The sequence below is a fragment of the Nicotiana tabacum genome, chromosome 6 (genome assembly GCF_000715075.1).
Source record: "Nicotiana tabacum cultivar K326 chromosome 6, ASM71507v2, whole genome shotgun sequence".
Taxonomy (NCBI): domain Eukaryota; kingdom Viridiplantae; phylum Streptophyta; class Magnoliopsida; order Solanales; family Solanaceae; genus Nicotiana; species Nicotiana tabacum.
The window spans coordinates 213,681,453-213,704,898 of NC_134085.1; the positions used below are offsets into that span (position 1 = coordinate 213,681,453).

Genomic DNA, 23,446 nt, shown 5'->3' on the forward strand with positions numbered 1-23,446 from the left:
ACTCCTTCCGGGGGTTTAGGTGAAAAAGGAGGTGTGACAGTTACAGCTCTATCAATGGTGCTCGACCTCGACCATTGTTGACATCTCGACCACGAGTCTCGCTGCTTCTTGGTCGACCTCGACCGACTCTTTCCTTAGTGCTATCTTGCCCTAAATATTCTAGGGCGGATTTTGACCTATACAGTAGGTATAATTTGATTTGTGTAAGAGTACATAGCAAATTATTATTCCTTCGTTATAAAAGTTTTATACATCTTTGGAAAGTTAGAATTGTTTGCAACTCTTCCTTTGCCGGCTCCTCTTCTAAATTCGGATAGTTGTATACCTTACTAATTAAACCCCTATTATTACGATCATGAGTCAGAGCAGAAGGCGTAAATCCATTAATAACACTTCGTGTGTCTAATGTCATCCATGTACTTAATTTATTTACAAATAAAAATAATAAGGCGGAAAATTATGAACCACACCACAAAATTATGACTTTTTTAAAGAAAGTCAAGAGGATCTATTAGGATTCTGTTTAAGTTTCCTTGATTAAGATTCCAATGATTGCAGTAGATGTAGATGCGAATTGACCTATAACTATCTAAATTCTAACTACAAAAATCAAAAGTAACAGGCTAAGATTCTAAATGAACGATAATAAATATACGGGGTCTTCTTTTAAACGTCTTGTGTTCTTCTATCAATTATGTGCTTACCGGGAGTTGGCCTATAGCGCTTGATCGAAAGGCCTCTGCAATTTCAGGTAAGTACATAGCTAATCGAAACACCAACAAACAATAACAACAATGTTCCAATAAAATCCTACTAGTGGGGTTTGGAAAAAGTAGTGTGTATGCAGGACTTACCCCTACTCCGAGGAGATTGAGAGACTATTTTCGAAAGACGCTCGGTTCAAGAAAATAAAAAGAAAACAAAAAGAGGCAATATATTAGTAACATCAATAAAAACCATAGAACAAAGAACGGATCACCAGAACCAGAAAATAAGTGAAAAATAAAACAAAACCAGTAGATAAAGCACAACACTAAGAGGAACAAAAGAGTAGTGTGAACTCAACATTAACCACTAACAGTCTAAGACCAAGTCCTAACAAACTAGCCTCACTCTGGAGCACCTTAGAGATATTCCCAACTACCTCCTAAGCTACAACCTTAATGCTGGATCTCCACAATTTTCTGTCTAGGGCCAATGTCCTCGGTAATCTAAAGCTCGTCATGTCTTGCCTGATCGCCTCTCCCCAATACTTCTTAGGCCGCCCTCTACCTCTCATCATGCTCACCAAAGACGGCTCACACCTCCTCACCGGCGTATCTGGGCTTCTTCTCTGAACTTGTCTGAACCATCTGAGCCTTGCTTCCCGCAGCTTGTCATCCATGGGGGCAACGCCCACCTTCTCCCGAATTTCTTCATTCCTAATCTTATCCATCTTAGTATGCTTCCACATCCATCTCAAAATCCTCATTTCAGCTAGTTTCATCTTTTGGATATGTGAGTTCTTAACTGGCCAGCACTCAGCCCCATACAACATGGCCGTTCTAACCACTGCTCCATAAAATTTACCTTAGAGAATCGGAGGCGCTTTCTTGTCACACAATACTCCAGATGCTAACCTCTATTACATAGCTAATCGAAACTAGTTTGAAATTGAGGCGTAATTGATTGATTGGTGAATATATTGATAATAATTTTCCTATTCGAGCGGCTTAGAATTCTAAATATTGATGTTTGCAAAGGACATGGCCCACGAGTTGCTGGTGCAGTCTAGCAGTTTTCTGATTTTCAAATCCTTATGGTGTTACGGTTAGCATCGAATTTATCTCTGTTACCTGGATTCTTGGTGCAGGAGGGGAGCCTTGGAACAATAGTAAAGTTGTTTATGTGAGACTTATAGGTGTTCGAGCTGTAAAATGATGTTTATATCAGGGTAGATTGCCTACATCATACTCTTTGGGAGCGGCCTTTTCCCGAACCCTGTATTAACGCGAAATGCTTCGTGCACCCCTTTTTTCATTTTTAGGAAAATTCGAGAGTCCATTACTCAGATGATTACTCAACTATCCAAAATTATGGACTGAAGTCACTTTTCTTTCATTTGTAACAAGAAAGTCACTCAACTATTTCTTTTGTACACAAATGATCACTTTATTGAAATTATCAAACTTTCCTGTGAAAATGTGACGTGGCAGTCCATATGTATTTTTAAAATATTTTTTGGAGCAAATAAAATTATGAATACCCGAACAAAACATAGAAAATGCACCCATACAGCCAAGCTAACTCGCTAAAAATAAAAATCCACCCGTTAAATAAAATCAAATGCTGAAACACATCCCTATTGCAAATGCATCTCTCTTCTTCTCATAAAAAGCAGTTTTTTTCATGGTTTCCCTCTAGCCCTTAATCTTGCACCCATTATTATTTTATAAAAAGTAGAAGAAAAACCGTGAAAAGAATAATAAGGTCACTGAGAAAAAAAGAACACAGGTCACTCTAATCCTCGGTCTTTAACCTCGTACGCATTATTATTTTAAAAAACTAGAGTAAAACCATGAGAACAAGAAAACATTTATTTTTTATAAGAACAAGAGAGATGCATTGACAACAGGGATGCATTTTAGCGTTTGGTTTTATTTAGTGGTGGATTTTTATTTTTAGTAGGTCGAGTTGGATGTATGAGTGAATTTTCTATATTTTGCTTGGTGTTAGTTATTTTATTTGGTCCAAAATATAAAAAGTCCATGTGGACTGTCAAGTCATATTTTTTCACCGAAAAGTTCTATAATTCTGGTTGGTAACCTTCTGTGTGCAATAAGAATAGTTGAATGACTTTCTCGTTGCAAACGAAAGAAAAATGATTTTAGTCTATAATTTTTGATAGTTTGGTAATCATCTGAGTAATGGACTCGAAAATTCGAGCACTGGTGGACAAAAAACTATCCAAACACAGTTTGAAAAAGTTCAGTTTTTATTTTTGCCATATCAATTCTTAGAACTTCTCAACCAAATGCCGGTAAGTGTTTTTCAGTACTGTAGCAACTTGAGATCCTCAAGCAAGAATCTGTATGTATAATAAATTTTATTCTTTGTCATCTTTGGGCGGTGGAAAGATTACTTAGTTTATAGACGTAGTTTTCACTTAATTTACTTCCGAAGACCTTAAGTTGATTTCGACTTTGTCAATGGGTGGAAAATCCTTCATATTTCACATAATTTATTACAACTACTAGCTCTTGGTCCCTACTAGGAACATGTGATTAGCATTTAGCATAAAGAGTTAACAGGAAATGGTTAAAATTGCAAACGTCAATTGCTTAGCATTTTGCTTGTGTCACATAGAAGACTGATCCCAATTTGCACCAAGTCTTCAGTCTTGCTCTCCAAGTATTTCCTGGGTAACTTAATGAAGACAACTTAATTTGTCCTTAATTTTATATGCAATATCCAATAACAGAAGAATAATATAAAACCCTTTGCAATACATCAAATAGTCTCACAAATCAACAAAGATCTTCAAGAAAAAATCTAAACCAACCAGTGATCAATTCCACATATGGCAGACATAATTTCAAAAGTGTTCGATGAAAATGAAGCTTTCCGCGCTCTCATAGTATTAGATGATGAGCGCGCCGAGGAATTGCAGCTCCAAGAGGTTCTTGAAGCCTCATTAGAAATCTTCCATCATCACATGTCATCATCAACAATCCAAGAATCCCCTGAATCATCCCAAGCTTACTGCGAGATTTGCATGGACACAAAAGGAACAGATGAAATATTCAAACTCGAGAATTGCTCTCATCATTCTTTCTGTTCTGACTGCATAGGCTCACATGTCCAGTCCAAGATTCAACAGAACATTTTCCCTGTAACTTGCCCAGGTTTGAGATGTCGCGCAATAATTGAACCTGAATCTTGTAAGTCCATTATACCAGAAAATGTTTTCGCGAGGTGGGAAGAGGGATTGAGCGAGTCAAGTCTTCTTGGTTGTGAAAAAATTTATTGTCCTTATAGAGATTGTTCAGGGCAGCTATTTTATGATCGTGATCAGGACACAATTGAGTTATGTCCTTTATGTCGAAGGTTGTTCTGCGCCCCATGTGGTGTCCCTTGGCATACTGGATTTGATTGTGACAAGTTTCAAAAGGAAGGAAGAGACAAAGATGATTTAAAAGTTGAGGAACTTGCTAAGAAATCTAAGTGGATGAAATGCCCTAAATGCAAACACGTTGTGCAGAAGGCTGATGGTTGTAAACATATAACCTGCTGGTTAGTTAATTTGTTGTTTAATCCTATACTTTTGTGGTGGTCGGAGGTTTAATTTCCTTATAATTTATACTACTGATTTAGAGTAATTTAAATTAGCTAATTGATGTGTTTACATATGGCTTAATCCTATATAATATTGTGGATTCAGGTGCAAATTTGAATTTTGCTATATATGTGGAGGAACATGGAGTGAAGAGCATTGGAGTTGCCAGATTAGTTAGTGATCATATCGGATTGCCTCTTCGTACCAATTCAGATGCTGGATGTTTGGTGTCCACTACAAGGGCAGACCCAAGTGGTGAGAAGTGGGTTCAATTGAACCCGCTTCGTCAAAAAATAATACTGTGTATATGTATAAATTATGGTAAAGCAAGGTAAATTTTGTGTAGAAATTATTTTTGAACCCGTTTATACGGCTTATACCGCTTATGTTAGTTATGAACTTCTCCGACTGAACCACTTGCACAAAATCCTAGGTCCCCCACTGGTCCACTAGCCAGAAGACTCAGAACTACAAACAAAAAAAAAAGGAGGGGGAGGGGGGGAAGGATAGGAAGAAACTCGACTTTTTTATACTATATTTTTTAGTTGATACTTTATGATGTAGTAATTCTCCTCTTTTATTTGAATTTGAGACTGATTAAAAAGCATATGAAAAAATGCGGTAAAAAATAATTTGTTTTACTTGCGAAATTTAAATACTGTCACATAAATTGAAACGAATGGAGTATTATAATTTTAATATTAAAATACACATAATTCCAACAATATCTGTGAACATGTAGCACGAATGTATGTATAGCATAGCTGAAAACTATGACTAGCATAATGTTTTTATTAAAATTGTTAGAATTGACTTCTCCTTCGGGAGCATTGCTTCTGTACTAAGAGATCTTTTTTTTTTTTTTTTTTGCCCAATTAAATATGGATAAAGATCAAATTTATCGCTGAATTATGCTGATACGGATTTGCCCTCCCTAATAATTTGGTTAGATGTGAATTCGCCTCCGTAAAAGAATAAGTATATCGTACACTAGATAAGGCTGACGGGCCTACAAGTTATTTTGTTTTCGTCCACATTTGTCTTGTAATAAATTTGTTTGACCAAAAAATATAGATCTTGATTTAATTAATTAAATTTATATAAATGAGGGTTAATCTTAACTAACAATAATATCTCAAAGATAGAAATCTTAAAAGCACAATAAATACTACGTATGTATGTTTTGATAACGGCGACAACATGCATCAATATTCCAAAAATCAAAGTCAACAATGTAGCTTTCATTCAATATTAATGAGTAGCAATAATGATATTTAAGTAAATAAAATGAGTGAGTCACTCAAGAAAGGATGGAATCAGTGAATGTTATTTCTGACAATGATGAATAATGGACAATCCTTTGAATATTTGAGTTATTCTCGGATTTGGTGGAAAAATGTAGTCAAGAATTTTAGTGGAAAGGTGATGTTTGTATACTTGCAATGAAATCTGATTCTCTCTCTATAAAGTCAAAGTGTATTTTTATAAATGAATATCACATGTCACCTATCATTGTATTTCTTTTTCTTTTATAGGAAACATGTTCCTAGAAACTTTAATAGTACAAGAGCCGAGAATATCCACTAGAATATTCTCCTTTAAATTTTATCTTAAAATTAGCTATTATAACTCTATCAAAAGTGTTCGACCTCGACCTTGATAACATCTGCTCGACTTCAATTTTGCTGACTTTTGAACCACGGCCTTTGCTGATTATTAAATTACTTTAACACATGGTGCCTCAGAAATGTTTTACTGATACCATTTCTACTAAAGACGAATTTTGACACATATTTCGAGTGAAAGTTGCAGACAAACCTCAAATTAATCGTTTCATTGAAGGAAGGAAGGAAGAAAATGAATGTAGAAGGGATTTATGCTAAGAAGAAACTGATGAAATCAGATTTATGCTCTTTTAAACGTTCACAGTACCTTTTAGTCATCCATTTAATCAAATTAAGCTTTTCTTTCTTTTTCCTTTTGTATTACATACGATATTACTCCCTTCATTCACTTTTACTTGGCACGTTTTGATTTTTTACGCTTTTTAAGAAGTAATAAATGAAGTGCATAATTTACCATGATACCTATATTAATTGATGCATATTTTATTGGATTTGAGAAAATAATTTGAAATGAGTAATAAATACTGTGGGTATAACAGGGAATTTTTTTTGTCTTCTCTTAATATACGTAAAGTGACAAGTAAAAATGAAAATGTATTTTTAGTATACATGTCAAGTAAAAGTAAACGGAGAGAGTACTAACTAATGTGCAACTGGTTTGAGATGGCCGCTTGTCTGAAAACAGTAAACACTTCTTCCTCGGAGTTTGAATCTATTTCAAACATATTCTTAATTGTCGTACTACATAGAGTATTTACAAAAAATATATTTACACCAAATTTTACGGATATTTATATCAAACTATATTGACTTACTATGTGTATACGGGTGCCCGATTTTGCCATTAAATCGAGACCAGGGAATAACATCGAGGGTCAGCCTCGTAATGGATCAGGCCAAAGCACGAAGACAAGGTATCGAGTTCAAGAATCAAAGTGCCCGCCGAGATCGAGGCCATCAGCAATCCAGACCTAATATGATCGACTTCGAGCGAAGCGCAATAACGAAAATGTGGAATATCCGTAACCGGTCGGAGATCACAGCGAAAATTCCGGAACAGATTAAATTAAGGGCGATTGTTTGGGCTAATCATGGGATTTACTTCCGTAATTAGAATTGTACCATAACTAGGACTCCTCTGCTATATAAAGAGGGCCCTAATCATTTTGTAACGACTTACATTCATACAAATCAAGGCAATATAATATTTATCTCTTTCTTTGGTTTATCAATTTGTTGTTCTTTAACTGTTCTTACTTTACTAAGCTCGAGGGTTCATCAGCTCGAGAGCACTGTCCAAGCATTGGTTTGTTTTACATTCTTGTCAATTCCCATCTCTTATCTTTAAATTAATCAATTGGTATTAAGTGAAACCACGTATCCTTAAAATCACATTATAAGTTTAATCGTTATCCAATTTTTAGGGTAAACAGTTTTGCACCCATCGTGGGGCTAAGGATAATAGTGATTGCCTAGTATTAATCCTTATAACACACACTGCTTTTACACTTGTTCTCGTAAGTGTCTTTGATTTCATGAATCAATATGTCAAACTCTCAAGCAGAGCCCACTCACACAGACACCGGCTTGGTCTTCATAACGAGAACGAGCACATAGTCGCCCCGGGAAACGAGTACCACCAAGCAATCCCGATGGACCACAGGCTGTAAATGGACCACGGGCCATAAATCCAATCGATGTCAATTCTCGTGTTGCGATTCATGGAAATTTAGGGGTCGACCCTGAAAATAGCATCCGTAAAGATGCCCGAGCAGCCGATCAGAATGCACAGAGCGGTGAAGAAGGCAGGATTAGCCTTCGAACGATATTTGAAATGTTACAAACTCAGCAGGCTTCAATAGCGCAACTCCAGAATTGGGAACAAAGCAGAATCGAACACGATACATCACAGGAAGTTGTTCATAGGGTCGAACCTTACAAGAGAAATTGAACGATAATGGATCAGTAACTAACCCCACCGTCATGAAGATGCTTGAAGAGCTTACTAAACGGATAAAATCAGGTGAAAAGAAAATCGAGGCTAATGACAAAAAGGTAGAAACGTACAACTCACGAGTTGACCAAATACCAGGGGCACCCCCGATCCTAAAGGGTTTGGATTTGAAAATGTTAGTGCAGAAGCCTTTTCCTTAAAGTATGGCTCCGAAGCCTATTCCTAAGAAGTTCTGTATGCCAGACATCCCCAAGTACAACGGGACCACCGATACTAATGAACACATCACTTTCGTACACATGCGGAATAAAGGGATATGACTTAGAAGATGATGATGAGATTGAATCCGTTTTGTTGAAAAAAATTGGAGAAACTTTATCGAAGGGGGAAATGATATGGTACCACAATTTGCCGCCCAATTCCATCGATTCTTTCACCATGCTCACCGATTTGTTCGTAAAGGCACACACCGGAGCAAAAAAAGTCGCGACCAGGAAGTCGAACCTCTTCAAAGTGAGACAAAAGGACAATGAAATGCTAAGGGAATTCGTATCTCGATTTCAGATGGAACGCATGGACCTACCCCCAGTTACCAATGATTGGGTTGTCCAATCCTTTACTCACGCTTTGAACGAGCGAAGTTCGGTAGCATCATGTCAACTAAAGCAAAATTTGATCGAATATCCAGTGGTGACCTGGGCCGATATGCAAAATCGGTACCAATCAAAGATCAGAGTCGAGGATGATCAGTTCGGAGCCCCATCCGGTTCCGTTTACCCGAATAGATCTGAAGGTAGGATTCAAAGAGACATCGATAGAAAGCCCCGATCGGACAAAGATCAGTACCAACCATATAGCGTAGATCGTAGAAACAATGAACCAGGACGTAATCCCGTTCGAAATGATCGAGGTCAAAATTCCCGAATGATCATGAGTAAGAGTGGCTTCGATAAACATGTTGAGCCTAAAGAAGCACCACGGTTATCGAAATACAATTTCAGCGTCGATGCTTCATGTATTGTGTCAGCCATTGGACGAATCAAGGATACTAGGTGGCCCAGACCCCTACAGAGTGATCCAGCTCAAACGAATCCAAATCAAATGTGCAAGTACCATGGAACCAATGGTCACAGAACCGAAGACTGCAGACAGTTAATGGATGAGGTAGCTCGTTTATTCAACGAGGGTCACCTTCGAGAGTTCTTGAGTGACCAAGCTAAAAATCACTTCAAAGACATGGACACAAACAGGAAAAACAAACATGAAGAATCGCAGTATGTGATTCATATTATCGTCGGTGGGATCGATGTTTCTCAAGGCCCGATATTCAAACACACCAAAGTGACAATCACAAGGGATAAACGTACTCGGGATTACTTACTAGAGGACACCTTATCTTTTAATGATGAGGATGCAGAAGGGATCGAACAGCCTCACAACGACGTATTGGTAATATCTATCCTTATGAACAAAATTCAAGTTAAACGTGTGTTGGTTGATCCAGTTAGCTTGGCAAATATTATTCGATCAAGGGTCGTGGAGCAGCTTGGCCTTCAGGATCAAATTGTGCCTGCAGCCCGAGTGCGCAACGATTTCAACATGGCAAGTAAAACCACCAAAGATGAAATCATGTTGCCAATAAACATGGCCAGGACTATCCAGGAAACGAAGTTCCATGTAATAGATGGTGATATGAGATACAATGTGCTGCTCGGAAGACCTTGGATTCATAATATGAGGGTTTTACCTTCAACGCTTCATCAAGTCTTGAAATTCCTTACACCGGAATAAATCAAAATGGTGTACGACAAACAACTCGCGGCCAAAGAAATGTTCGCAATTGATGAAGTAATACCGGTATCGGCACTATCATCAACGAAGGGACCAGAATCAAAGGGAAAGCAGGAAGTCAAATAGCAACCACCGTTGTTGGCCTTGACTAGATCAGAGCAGTAGGAAAATTTTGAGGATGATGATTATATGATACCTTGAACCTTCGTAATCCTTGATGATTCTGATGCCACGAAGTAAACGGTCAAAGAGCTAGAGCAAGTCATACTGATCGAGCACCTTCCCGATCGAAAGGTATACCTAGGCACGGGGTTAACCCCCGAGCTTAGGGAAAAACTCATTAAATTCCTTATTAAAAATATAGATTGTTTTTCTTGGTCCCACCTTGACATGACAGGGATCCCACCGAAAATTACCACTCATCGATTGAGCTTGGATCCGAAGTTCAGGCCGGTAAAGAAAAAGAGAAGGTCATGGTCCGAGGTTAAGCATGCATTCATCAAGGATAAGGTAACCAAACTTCTCAAAATAGGGTCCATTCGGGAAGTAAAATATCCTGAATGGCTGGCAAACGTAGTCGTAGTCCCTAAAAAGGGGAATAAACTTAGAATGTGCGTAGGCTATAAAGACTTAAACAAAGCGTGCCCTAAAGATTCTTGTCCTTTGCCAAATATCGATCGTATGATCGATGCTACGGCCGGCCACAAGACCCTCAGCTTTCTCGATGCCTACTCTGGCTACAATCAAATACAAATGAACCTGGAGGATTAGGAAAAGACTTCGTTCATTACTAAGTACGGTACTTATTGCTATAACGTAATGTCATTTGGGCTTAAAATGTCGGTGCTTATCAACGCCTAGTAAACTAAATGTTCGAAGAACAAATAGGTAAATCAATAGAGGTTTTTATTGATGACATGCTTCTTTAAGTCCCTGCACGCAGAGGACCATTTGACACATTTGCAGGAAACCTTTGACATATTGAAAAATACAACATGAAGCTCAATCCTAAGAAATGAGCATTCGGGGTCAGCTCGGGCAAGTTTCTCAGCTTTATGGTGTCGAATCAGGAAGTCGAGATTGACCCCGATAAAATCAAAGCAATCGAAGACAGCATAGTCGTGGACAACGTTAAGGCCATACAAAGGTTAACATGGCGGATAGCCGCCTTAGGCCGGTTCATCTCGAGGTCTTCAGATCGAAGTCATAGGTTCTTCTCGCTGCTTAAAAAGAAGAACAATTTCACTTGGATCACGGAATGCCAATAGGCTTTGGAAGAGTTAAAACAATATCTTTCGAGCCCCTTGTTGCTTCATACTCCGAAAGTGGACGAACAACTCTACTTATATTTGGTAGTCTCAGAAGTTGCGGTAAGTGGTGTCCTAGCTCGAGAAGAGCAAGGTACACAATTTCCTATCTATTATGTTAGTAGGACTTTAGGTGAGGCCGAAACCTGGTACCTACACTTAGGAAAATTAGTGCCTGCCATAATAAGCGCCTCTAGGAAATTAAAACATTATTTTTAATGTCACCCTATTTGTGTTGTAACCACCTATCCCCTTCGCAACATTTTGCACAAGCCCGAACTCTCGAGCCGACTGGCCAAATGGGCCGTTGAGATTAGCGGGTACGATATTGAGTTCAACCCCGAATAGCCATCAAGTCTCAATTCTTGGATGACTTCGTGGCTAACTTCACGCCAGCCCTCGTACCCGAGGTTGAAAAGGAAATATAGCTAAAGTCGGGGTACATCCTTGGGGTGTGGACCCTTTTCATAGATTGTGCTTCAAATGTGAAGGGGTCTGGGATAAGCATCATTTTGAAGCCACCCACAGGTAGTACAATTAGACAGTCTATCAAAAGTTCGAAATTGACTAACAATGAGGCCAAGTATGAGGCCATAATTGCAGGTCTCGAGCTATCCAAGAGCTTGGGAGCAGAGGTCATCAAGGCCAAGTACTCCCAACTTGTGGTAAATCAGGTCAACAGAACTTTCGAGGTTCGGGAAGATCGGATGCAGAGGTACTTAGACAAATTACAAGTGTCTTTACATCAATTTAGAGAATGGATGCTACAGCACATGCCTCGGGAACAAAATAGCAAGGCCGATGTCCTTGCAAATTTGGGGTCATCGATAGAAGATGATGAACTTATCTCGGGAACTGTCGTACAACTTTCAAGGTTAGTGATCAAGGAAGGTCACACCAAGATAAACTCCACAAGTTTGACCTAGGATTGGAGGAACAAGTACATCGAATACTTAAAGAACGGGAAGCTTCCATTGGATCCTAAGAAATCGAGGACTCTGCGAACAAAGGCAACACGATTCACATTGGCTGAAGATGGAATGTTATACAGAAGGATGTTCGATAAACTGTTGGCAAAATGTTTGGGACCAGGAGACACCGATTACATTTTAGGAGAAATCCACGAGGGCACCTGCGGGAACCATCGGTGTTGAGTCGTTGGTTTACAAATTCATCAGAGTAGGATACTATTGGATCGATATGGAGAACGATACTAAAGAATTTGTTCGAAAATGTGACAAATGCCAAAGGCATGCGCCAATGATCCACCAACCCGGAGAGCAACTTATTTAGTCCTATCCCCATAGTCATTCATGAAATAGGGGATGGACATCGTTGGTCCTCTGTCATCGGCCCCAGGTAAAGCTAAATTTATTTTATTTATGACTGACTATTTCTCTAAGTGGGTTGAAGCACAAGCTTTCGAGAAAGTCAAAGAAAAAGAAGTTGTAGACTTCATATGGGATCACATCATATGCCGATTTGGAATACCCGCCGAGATAGCATGTGATAATGGAAAGTAATTTATCGGCAGTAAAATAATGAAGTTCCTCGAAGATCACAAAATAAAAAGGGTATTATCGATGCTGTATCACCCTAGTGGGAACGGATAGGCCGAATCAATAAACAAGGCCATCATTCAGAACCTAAAGAAAAGGTTGAACGTTGCTAAGGGGAAATGGAGAGAAATTTTGCCCGAAGTCCTTTGGGCATATTGGACAACAACAAAATCTAGTACAGGGGCAACGCCGTTCTCCTTAGTATATGGCGCCGAAGGTCTGATCCTGATCGAAGTCGGGGAACCAAGCATCAGGTTTCGATACACAACGGAAGAGTCAAATCACGAGGCTATGAACACAAGCCTCGAATTTCTAGACGAAAAATGGGAACCCGCCCTCGTTCGAATGGTCGTCCAGAAACAGCAAATCGAAAGATATTATAATCAAAGAGCCAATCTTCGACACTTCAAAATAGGGGACTTAGTTCTGATAAAAGTCACCCTCAACACTCGAGACCCAAATGAGGGGAAACTCGACCCAAATTGGAAGGTCCATATCAGGTCATCGGTGTCATCGGAAAGGGATCTTAAAAACTTGGCACAATGAACGACGAACAATTGCCAAATAATTAGAATATATCACTCCTCAAATGATACTATTGCTAAGGTATGACTCTCCCCCTTTTTTCATTTATATTTGATACTAACTTATTATAGGAATTCGATCGAAGACATCGGGAAATTCTTCAACACAAAGACCTCAAGTTTTAAAGCAAGTGTTGCACTCTTTTTCCCTTAGATCGATTTTTGTCCCAAATGGATTTTTCTGGCGAGGTTTTTAACGAGGCAATAATTATCTGTGCTACCTGGGGACAATTCAATAGTATCCGAGGCTTCTTTAAAATCAACCTCAAATACTGGGGGGCATCATCCTCGGATGTTATGTTTTCAAGAAATATGCTACGTGTCAACAAGGTCTCGATAGGAAAGTTTTGTAAAGGGCCAAACGGTCAAATGAACCGTGCTCATGTAGATTGCCCGAGCCCTAATGACAAAATATGTACGCATGAATGATCTATTGAAAGAAGTAATTTTTCCTTATCAGACATTCCATGCCTTAGTGAAATTTCTTCTTTACAATTTTGTACTTATGATATATTACGGATATGGTCATATGAGTCGTGCCCACGTAGATTGCCCGAGCCCTAATGACAAAACATGTACGCATGAATGATCTATTGAAAGAAGTACTTTTTCCTTATCAGATGTTCCATGCCTTAGTGAAATTTCTACTTTACAATTTCGTACTTACGATATATTACGGAAACCGGCTCAAGAGCCAATCTCAACTAAAGCTCGAGCAAATAACCCCGTACTCGGGGAATGCCGTCCGAAAACCGACATGCTTGAATTATTAAACTTCAAAATCTTAAGACCTTAAAAAGGCAATCCTCGATTTTATAGGCCACGGCCACCCTACTCGGGCATTGATACTTCAAATAACTTTGAAGTATAATCGAAAAACAAGCCCAATGGGCAAATATCAAGTAAAAGGCTACGACCAAACCAACACGGTTCGGAGACGTCCGAATTTTGTAATCCAACAGGCCTTCAATCATCTTCATAAAACCGGTTAGAAAGGGCTACCCTCAGCAAAGTTACAAAGGGTTTCGATAACATCAACTCTCGAAAACCTTAAGAGGTACCAAATTGTTCAAACTCTCGAACAAACTTATTCTAAGTCATAACAACTTTATATATGGCTTATGCTAAGGTATAATAAATTTCTATATTATTAAAACTTTTTAAGCCGAAAAAGGGGAAGCATCCACTCTTTTGAGGCCATATCGGCCCGATTCAAGAGCCTAAGGGCCATTACATTATTGAGTTCGAGGGACCCGCCCTCGCTTAACCAAAACCTAAGGGTTTTTTCTACTCCGATTTCGAGCAAGTACTCACTTGATTATAGAGACTATAGCAATCCGAGTTCAACAAATTTTTTGCAAGGCAACGAAGTGAGTCAAAATTCTCTCAAGACCTAAAGTATATCAGAATTATCATAAGGCAAAAGCAAAACAGATTTTTCACGAAACAGAAATTAGTGACAAATCGGAAAGAATAAGGATCTTTCATATATGCTAAAGTATTTACTAAGACCACTCATGGTCTTACACAAAAAATCCAAAAAGCAAAAAAAATCTAAGTGCCTAATCTTCCCCGGGAACTTCATCTTCATATTCTCCGCTCTCGGATCCGCTCGCGCTCCCAGAGTCATCATCATCAAAGAGAAAAGTTTTGGCTTCGGCCTCTAGCACTTTTTCATGTTCTCGATATCAGTAGTAAGGTCAAAACCACGAGCATGAATCTCTTCGAGGGTCTCTCTTCGAGACTGGCATTTGGCATGCTCGGCGACGTAGAACGATCGAACCTGAGTAGCATCGAAAATTTCCTTTGCCCGAGCTTGAGTGACTTCAGTATCAGCTCGGTAGACGGCCACGACCGCCTCCGCATCGGCCTTTACTTTTTTGCTCCTCAGATGTGGCCTTTGCAAGCTCAGCGGCCAACCGAACCTCGAGCTCCTTAGTTTTCTTGGCTTGGGTCAAGATCTCATCCTTCATGCTTTGTAGTTGACCTTAGACCGAAGATAGTTGGGCCCGAGCAGTGTCCTTCTCCGAGGCAAGGCGGTCCACGTTTTGCTTCTACCCCAAGGTTTCTGCCTCCTTTATCTCTGCCCCCTTGCGAAGTTGCTCAATCTTTTCAACCTTCTGCTGAACCCTGCAAGATTGAAGTGTTAGTCGCCGTCCTCGGATTAATAAAATGAGCTTCCAAAAAATCACATTACCTGCTCAATCAAGTCGGTTTGCCCTTTATGAGTTGTTGCCAATTCAGCTCTAAGGCCCCTGACCTTATGTTCCTTTTGCTCAATGAGGAGTTTTAGGGAATCTCTCTCCTCCGTTTTGAGATCGGCCTCATACAGGTCCAGCTCTACCCGAGATTTAGAAAATACTTCCCGATGGAGCGTCAAAGCCTATGAAGAAAGAAAGGAAATCAGACAAGAAGAGCTAAGACAAAGATAACATTAACAAAGGGAGCTAAGGCTCACCTAACTCAGAAGTCTATGGGTTTCATCGAAGATACTCGATGCATCACCCAGATTGGAAGTCTCTTCGACCCCCGTGAAGCAGCCACGGAAAAGGTCTTCCCCTTCGTAGGTTGTTCCCACATCGGGGGTCCCGATGGCCTGGGCTTCCTAAATTTGCCCCTCGGAAAATATTGGGAGGGGCGAATCTCTAATGTTTATTACCCTAAGCGAGTCACTTGGGGCGTTCTTTTTGTTTTGAAGGACCTTAGAACTAGCCCTTCAGGTACATCCACCAGGTTGCCCGTCACGGCAGGAGGCACCCTTAGCCTCCAATGACTAGGGGACTTTGCTCGGACCACCTTCCGAGATCCCCTCGATTCGAGGTTAGACCTCTTCGGTCATTACCAGCTCGGCGGCCTTTAGGACCTCGGCGCTCCTCTTTCGAGCCACTAGCTCGTAGCCAACATCTTCATTCTCCTCTTCTTCATCTCGTAGTTGCTGAACTATGTTTTCGAAGAGCAACGGTATCTTTCTTCGACTTGCAAGCCTTGCTCTTCTTGAGTTTTGGAGTATCGAAAGGTGAGACCCTTTTTCTCTTCTTCTCTTTCGACGGCTTCAGAACCTCCTCTTCCCCAGGTGGAGGCGGACTCATGATAGTATTGTCCCTGAGACCTGTATGAAAGGAAATCAAGTAGAGATAAAAAAAACATTTTAGGGAAGAACGTCAAACACATAAAAAGAAACTTACCATAATTTTTGGCCCCCCATCAGCCCATTGCCAAACCATGCCACGAGCATTCGGCATATGAAGAAGTCGATGTCAGTTTCCGAACTTAGCACTCAAGGTTCGAAATTGCACCAGGCACCCAAGAGACCGCTGCGCCATACGAAAGAATGTTGATGAGAAAAGGTAAAAGAAGCAAAACAATTAACAGAAGCTATTGGTGGGTTTGTACTTACGCTTCATGTTCCATTCTTCGGGGAATGGCATCTTCTCGGCTGGGATTATGTCAAAAGTCCTCACTCGGACAGACCAGCCCATCCATCCTTGATCTTTGTCCTCGTCTATGCTTGAGAACAACACCTTTGTGGCCTGATGTTAAAGACTTATTAACTCGTCCCAATAGAGATGGGGGTTGTACAGTCTAATGAGATGGTCGAGGGTGAAAGACATCCCTTCGACCTTGCTCATGAAGAATCGGAGAAAAATAATTATGCGCCAAAAAGAGGGGTAGATTTGGCCTAGGGTTATGTGGTATTGATGGCAGAAGTTGATAATAACGGGATCGACAGGACCCAACGTGAAAGGTTAAGTGTAAACACTTAGAAACCCTTTCATATAAGTGGTAATACCCTCTTCGGGTGTAGGAATCACCACCTCTTTATTTTTCCAATGGCAATCTTTTTTCACCTACTCAAGATCGCCCTCGGTTATCGAGCATATGTATCTCGACATTGGCTCGCATTGGCTAGGGACCGACAAGGGTTTCTCAACTTTAAAATCCTAAGTAAGATCGCACGACCCGGGAACACACTCTTCGATGTGTGGCTCCACCGACATTTTATCAACGGCCGACCACGATGAAGAGGCTTTTTCCTTTTGAGGAACGGTTTTTGATGTTTTCGCCATTGTTATATGAGTTCAAAGAAAAAAGAAGATGAAACTTGTTGTTTTAAGAAAAGACTGACAAACGGGATTTGAAGAACCTGCAGAATTGATAAGCTTGAATGGTGTAGAAGAGTTTTGGAAGATTAGGAGAAATTTTGAAAGTAAAGTTTGAGAAAATTATGAAGATGATATATTTATAATATTTGCTATGACGGTTTGAAACACTAGTGGCCAACCGTCGACTGGCGATCATTAATGATTTTGGGAACTGTAGGGACGCGACGCTTCAGTCGCTTCCGTCATTTATGTCACGAGGGTGATGTCATAACTGGTCGAGGTACAAAATCAAAGGCCCAGTTTGTTTCTTCTCATTACATTCCAAGAAACGAGGGGACTATGTGTATATGAGTAAAATCAGGCTTGTCCGATTTTGCCATTAAATCGAGACTAGGGAATAACATCGAGGGTCAGCCTCGTAATGGATCAGGCCAGAGCACGAAGACAAGGTATCGAGTTCAAGAATCAAAGTACCCATCGAGATCGAGGCCATCAGCAATCGAGACCTAATATGATCGACTTCGAGCGAAGCGCAATAACGGAAAGGCGGAATATCCGTAACCAGTTGGAGATCACGGCGGAAATTCCGGAATAGATCAAATCAAGGGCGATTGTTTAAGCTAATCATGAGATTTACTTCCATAATTAGAATTGTACCATAACTAGGACTCCTCTGCTATATAAAGACAGCCCTAATCATTTTATAACGACTTACATTCATACAAATCAAGGCAATATAATATTTCTCTCTTTCTCTGCTTTATCAACTTGTTGTTCTTTAAATGTTCTTACTTTACTAAGCTCGAAGGTTCATCAGCTCGAGAGCACTGTCCAAGCATTGGTTTGTTTTACTTCTTGTCAATTTCCATCACTTATCTTTAAGTTAATCAATTGGTATTAGGTGAAACCACGTATCCTTAAAACCACATTATAAATGTAATTGTTATCCAGTTTTTAGGGTAAACACTATGATTATATTATTTATAAGGTGAAAATAACACTAATTAACCATATTTAAGTGAAAGGACAATATCTGCAAATACATTTTTGGTGCGAATAAGTTTTTATCAAGTATTTAATTGACAATGCATAGTTTTAACCGCTCCCAAAAATAATAGCCGATAAAATATATATTTTTTGTATATATATTTATTATATACATATAATATACATATGTTATATATTTTTGACTAATGAATATAATTAGTTTAAGATTGATTAATTTTGTTTTACCCTATTTAATTTGTACATTTTTCTTTTCGACAGAATTGCAACGAAGTTTGAAGCGTGTTATATTTTGGACGGTTTTGTCTCGTAAAATTAAATTTGGACCGGTAGAGTCAGCATGTTAATTCTATGGTGTTGAGTGTGCTAACAAAATTTCATATTGGAAGTTTAAAATTTGAGATGCTACTAACACTCCGTTTGGATCATTGTTCCCATTATTTTATAATGTATTGTATTGTATTATATTGTATTATATTGTATTATATCACATTATTTTATATAATATTTGGATATATTATATTATTTGTTATTGTTTAATAATATTTTGCTGTTTGGTTTGACTGTATCGTATCGTACTATAACTGATAAGTTTATTAAAATTCCCTCAACTGTTTAAATATTAAATTCATCAAAAAATATGCATAAAATAATTTTAAAAAATAAAACAGAAGAAGGCAAACCATCTTAAGAAAACAGAACAAAGGAGCGAGACAGAAGAAGGCAAAACAAAGGAGTACAACTAATTAGAATTGAGTTAAAAATAAATTAGGAGAAAAATAAAAGAGAAGGCGGCAAAACACCTTTAACGTTGGCGGCTAAAGTTTTGGGGAAAAATAAAGTATGTTATAGATTGGAGATTTGGAGTTAAAACAGAAAAAAAGCTAAAGGGTAAAATAGAATTGTGAAGTAATAAGTAGGGCATAATTGAAAAGAAAATTAGAAATAATCCCACCACACCAAATCGGTTGTTTAAAAAAAGGGACTTTTCATTGTTTCGGAACAATGGATTTAACAATACAATATAGCTAATTTTAATGAAACAATTAAAATAAATATTATTTTAGAATAACAATACAATACAATACAACAGGAACAACTGTATGGGTCCAAATTTTGACGACCACGACTACTGATAAATACGAAAAGATGAGGTCTTCATAGCACGACGTCCCGTGAAGGACGACGACCGACAGCGGACAAAGGATGTATGCCTTTTACAGTAGTGTAGGCCTAACAGGGGGCATTAGGAATATACTTTCGAATATTCCCTACGATATGTCCTTTAGAGTTCAGAAGGGGGTTGTTCCTTATATATAGGGAGGAAAAAACCTTGTAAAGGGTTTTTTTGGGGCTAAGAACACTGATTGTAAGATCTTTCAACATTCAATCGTTCACTCCCACAAAATCAAGAAATATTGTCCATCATGTTCATCCTTTATCTCTTTTATTATGGATTTTATTATACTTAGCTGAGATTTACCTCTTCATTTTCTTTAATTGATTTATTCAAAAAGGTTCCAATATCTTTTGGGTCAAACAATTTGGCGCCATCTGTGGGGATTTCTTTAGCTAAGATTATAGTTTCATCTAGACTCCTGAAAGGGATAATCGCTTCTTTCGAGCTTGATACAAACCAACAATGGCAGGGAAAGGAGAGGCAAGGCAAAAAGCCATAGTAGGTATCACAACCAACCTCCTAGACACCATCAACGAAGATAGCATAGAGGATCACGAAAATGAAACACCAAACATCACACCCGGGGGAGACACTTCACCTCCGTCGCACAGAAGCGTGACTGCTTCACGCAAAAGGGAAGCCTCCATATCTACAACAGGAGAGGCATCATCGGTAGTAAGAAGAATGCTGGAAGAATGGCTAACAAGTGCTCTGTGCACTATCCTCGATAAACCCGCCCAAAGGGATGATGGGAATGTGGCACATGCAGATGTCACGATAAACGAGGGCGAGCAAGACGCCCTATGAACAGGTAACACTTATGATGCTGATAATACAGGCAATGATACGCTTGCAACCGTTTTCAAGAAAATGGAAGAGATGGAAAATGAGAACAAGGCACTCCGTGACCAAATGAGGGAACACCAGGAGAGAGTTGAAAAAATACCAGGCGCTCCAAAGTTGCTGCCAAAACGCGATGTTGGTCAATTCATCAAGCAACCATACAGTGAAGAAGCGGCCCCTTACACCATTCCAAAGACCTTCAAAATGCATCCCAACTTAAATATATATGATGGTACTACCGATCCAGAAGACCACATCATCCACTACGTTACAGCCGTAAAAGGTAACGATCTCTTAAAAGAGCAGGTACCATCGGTGTTGTTGAAAAAGTTGGGCAAAACCTTAACAGGGGGAGCCTTGACATGGTACTCTTAACTACCAGCACGCTCGATAGCAACATTCGAGGAAATGACAGACAAATTCGTCACCGCCCATACAGGAGCCAAAAAGGCAGAGGCTAGGGTAAATGATATATTTGCCATAAGACAAATGCACGGCGAGGGACTCAGAGACTTCCTAGCTCGGTTCAACAGGGTGAGAATGAGCTTGCCGAATGTGTCAGAAGGAATGGCAATAGCAGCCTTCCAGAATAGATTAAGTAGAAATGGGTCGAGAGCGACCAGAAAATTGCTAAACAGGCTCATGAAATACCCTCCAACTACTTGGGAAGAAATCCATAACGCCTACTGCATTGAGGTACGAGCTGACGAGGATGATCTAAACGTCCCGACCCAACGATTTACGTCACTCCAAACCGAAGCAAGGAAAGATTGTCGCAACAACGGCCGAAGAGATTAGTTGGGGTTTCGCTTCGGTCGAGAAAGGCATCAACCCTACGTCAGAACATCTGCCCCGCCTCTACCACAACGCACAGATGCTCCTCCTTGATATAAGGCACCATATCGACACGAAAAGGTATGCCTCCACTCCGATCCACTCAATGTTTGTGTTTCTCCTTTAGAAATTGTGTACGCCCTGGAGAAACTCGGTCCAAAGGTGCAATGGCCGCAAAAGATGAGGTCAGACCCCAGCACTCGGAAGTCAAGTGCTTTCTGCGAATTTCACCAAGAAAGGGGTCACAAAACCGAAGATTGCATAGCACTACGACAAGAAGTAGTACGAATGCTAAACCAGGGTCACCTGAAGGAGATGCTGAGCGATCGAGGACGGACTAACTTCGCTCGCGGACACGAACAACCCCAAGGACCTCCAAAACTACCTTCTCCCGCTCGCACAATACAAATGATCATTGGCGGGGCGACGGCGCGACGATCAATTATGTCAAGTTCACCACCACACATAAACTCAAACGATCAATCACCCACGAACGGTATGATGACCTCGAAGATTGTATCATCTTCGATAAGTCGGATGCCGATGATTTGTCTTTCCCTCACTATGATGCTCTTGTTATCACTTTACGTATCGCAGATATTGATGTAAAAATAATAATGGTAGATGATACGAGCGTCGCGTGTATTATCCATCCTCGAGTCCTCATGAAGATGAGACTTAAAGATAAAATAATACCACGTTGTATAACACTAACGGGTTTTAATAATGCAGTTGAATAGACTTCTGGAGAGATGGTGCTACCCGACCTAGTTGGATGAGTCACCCTGGAAACAACATTTCACGTCATAAACCAAGAAACAACTTAAAACACCATCATAGGGCACCCGTGGATACACCCCATGCGAGCGGTCCCTTCCAGTCTCTATCAAGTAATCAAGTTTCCTACCCCATGGGAAATATTCAGCATTCGAGGGGAGCAACGCACCACAAAAGAATGCTACTGCATCGCCTAGGACTGCGCATACACCAAACAACTCAAAGGAGAAAATGCGGAAGCATAGCAATCAGCGATGTCGGAAGCCAAACTTAATGTGCAAACAGACGTTATCGAAGACCCCGACATTGTGGAGGCACCCGAATCAACAATAGAAAATCTTGATCCCCTCCTGCTACACGGCAACGACAGTGCAAAAAAGGCTTATATCGGGCACAACCTCTCGGAACCAAGTAAATTTCATAAGTTTTTGACAGACAATACCGATTTGTTTGCCTTCTCCCATGCAGATATGCCAGACATTCCAAAATATATCGCCACCCACAAGTTGAATGTCGACCCCTTATACCCGCTGGTGCGTCAAATGAGAAGGAAGTTCAACGCCATAATCAACGAGGCCATCAGCGAAGAGGTAGATAAGCTACTCACAAATAGTTCCATTCAGGAATTGAAATATCCTCAATGGATCGTCAATGTGGTCATGGTGAAAAAGAAAAATGGAAAATGGCGGATATGTGTAGATTTTACAGACCTAAGCAAGGCATGTCCAAAAGATTCTTTTCTATTACCAAACATCGACCAGCTCATCGACGCAACAGCAGGACACGAGTTGCTGAGCTTCTTAGATGCCTATTCGGGTTACAACCAGATCCTCATGGAAGAAGAAGACCAGGAGAAAACCACTTCACTCACCATGGAATGTACTGCTATAAAGTGATGTCGTTCGGACTAAAGAATGAGGGGGCGACGTATTAGAGACGGGTCACCAAGATGTTTAAAAACCAACTTAGTAAAACAATGGAAGTCTACATCAATGATATGCTGGTTAAGTCGAAGAGGAAAGAAGATCATATCGGTCATCTGAAGGAAGCCTTCGATATATTGAGATGGTACGATAGGAAACTAAACCCCGAAAAATGCGCCTTCGGCGTAAGCTTGGGAAAGTTTCTCGGTTTCCTAGTGTCATGAAGAGAAATCGAGGTCAACCCAAAATAGATTAAGGCCATCTAAGGAATACCCAAAATATTGACCAGCAAAAAATAGGTACAAAAGTTGACGGGACGGATAGTAGCCCTGTCAAGGTTCATCTCACGGTCATCGAACAGGTGCCATAAATTCTTTAATGTATTAAGGAATGACAATAGGCTCCGGTGGAATGCAGAATATGTCGACGCCCTGAGGAAACTAAAAGCGTACTTGTCTTCGCCACCTTTACTCGCCAAAGCCGACTAGGGCGAGTGTCTCCTAGTCTACGTGGTTGTATCCAAAGTCGCGGTAAGTTCAATTCTAGTCCGAGAAAACCAAGGTACGCAATCTCCAATTTACTACATCAGTAAAACTTTAATTGACGTCGAAACAAGGTACCCCCACCTTGAAAAGATGGCTCTGGC

General features: G+C 39.9%; 1 protein-coding gene across 1 annotated transcript; it reads left to right on the plus strand.

The window, feature by feature from the left end:
• Window positions 1–3,450: 3,450 nt before the first annotated feature.
• On the plus strand, window positions 3,451–4,701 carry LOC107774935 (E3 ubiquitin-protein ligase RSL1-like). The gene is made up of 2 exons (XM_016594599.2): window positions 3,451–4,272; window positions 4,421–4,701. Exons 1-2 carry the CDS (start codon window positions 3,560–3,562, stop codon window positions 4,491–4,493), a joined length of 786 nt encoding a protein of 261 aa, XP_016450085.1. The 5' UTR covers window positions 3,451–3,559; the 3' UTR covers window positions 4,494–4,701.
• Window positions 4,702–23,446: the final 18,745 nt, after the last annotated feature.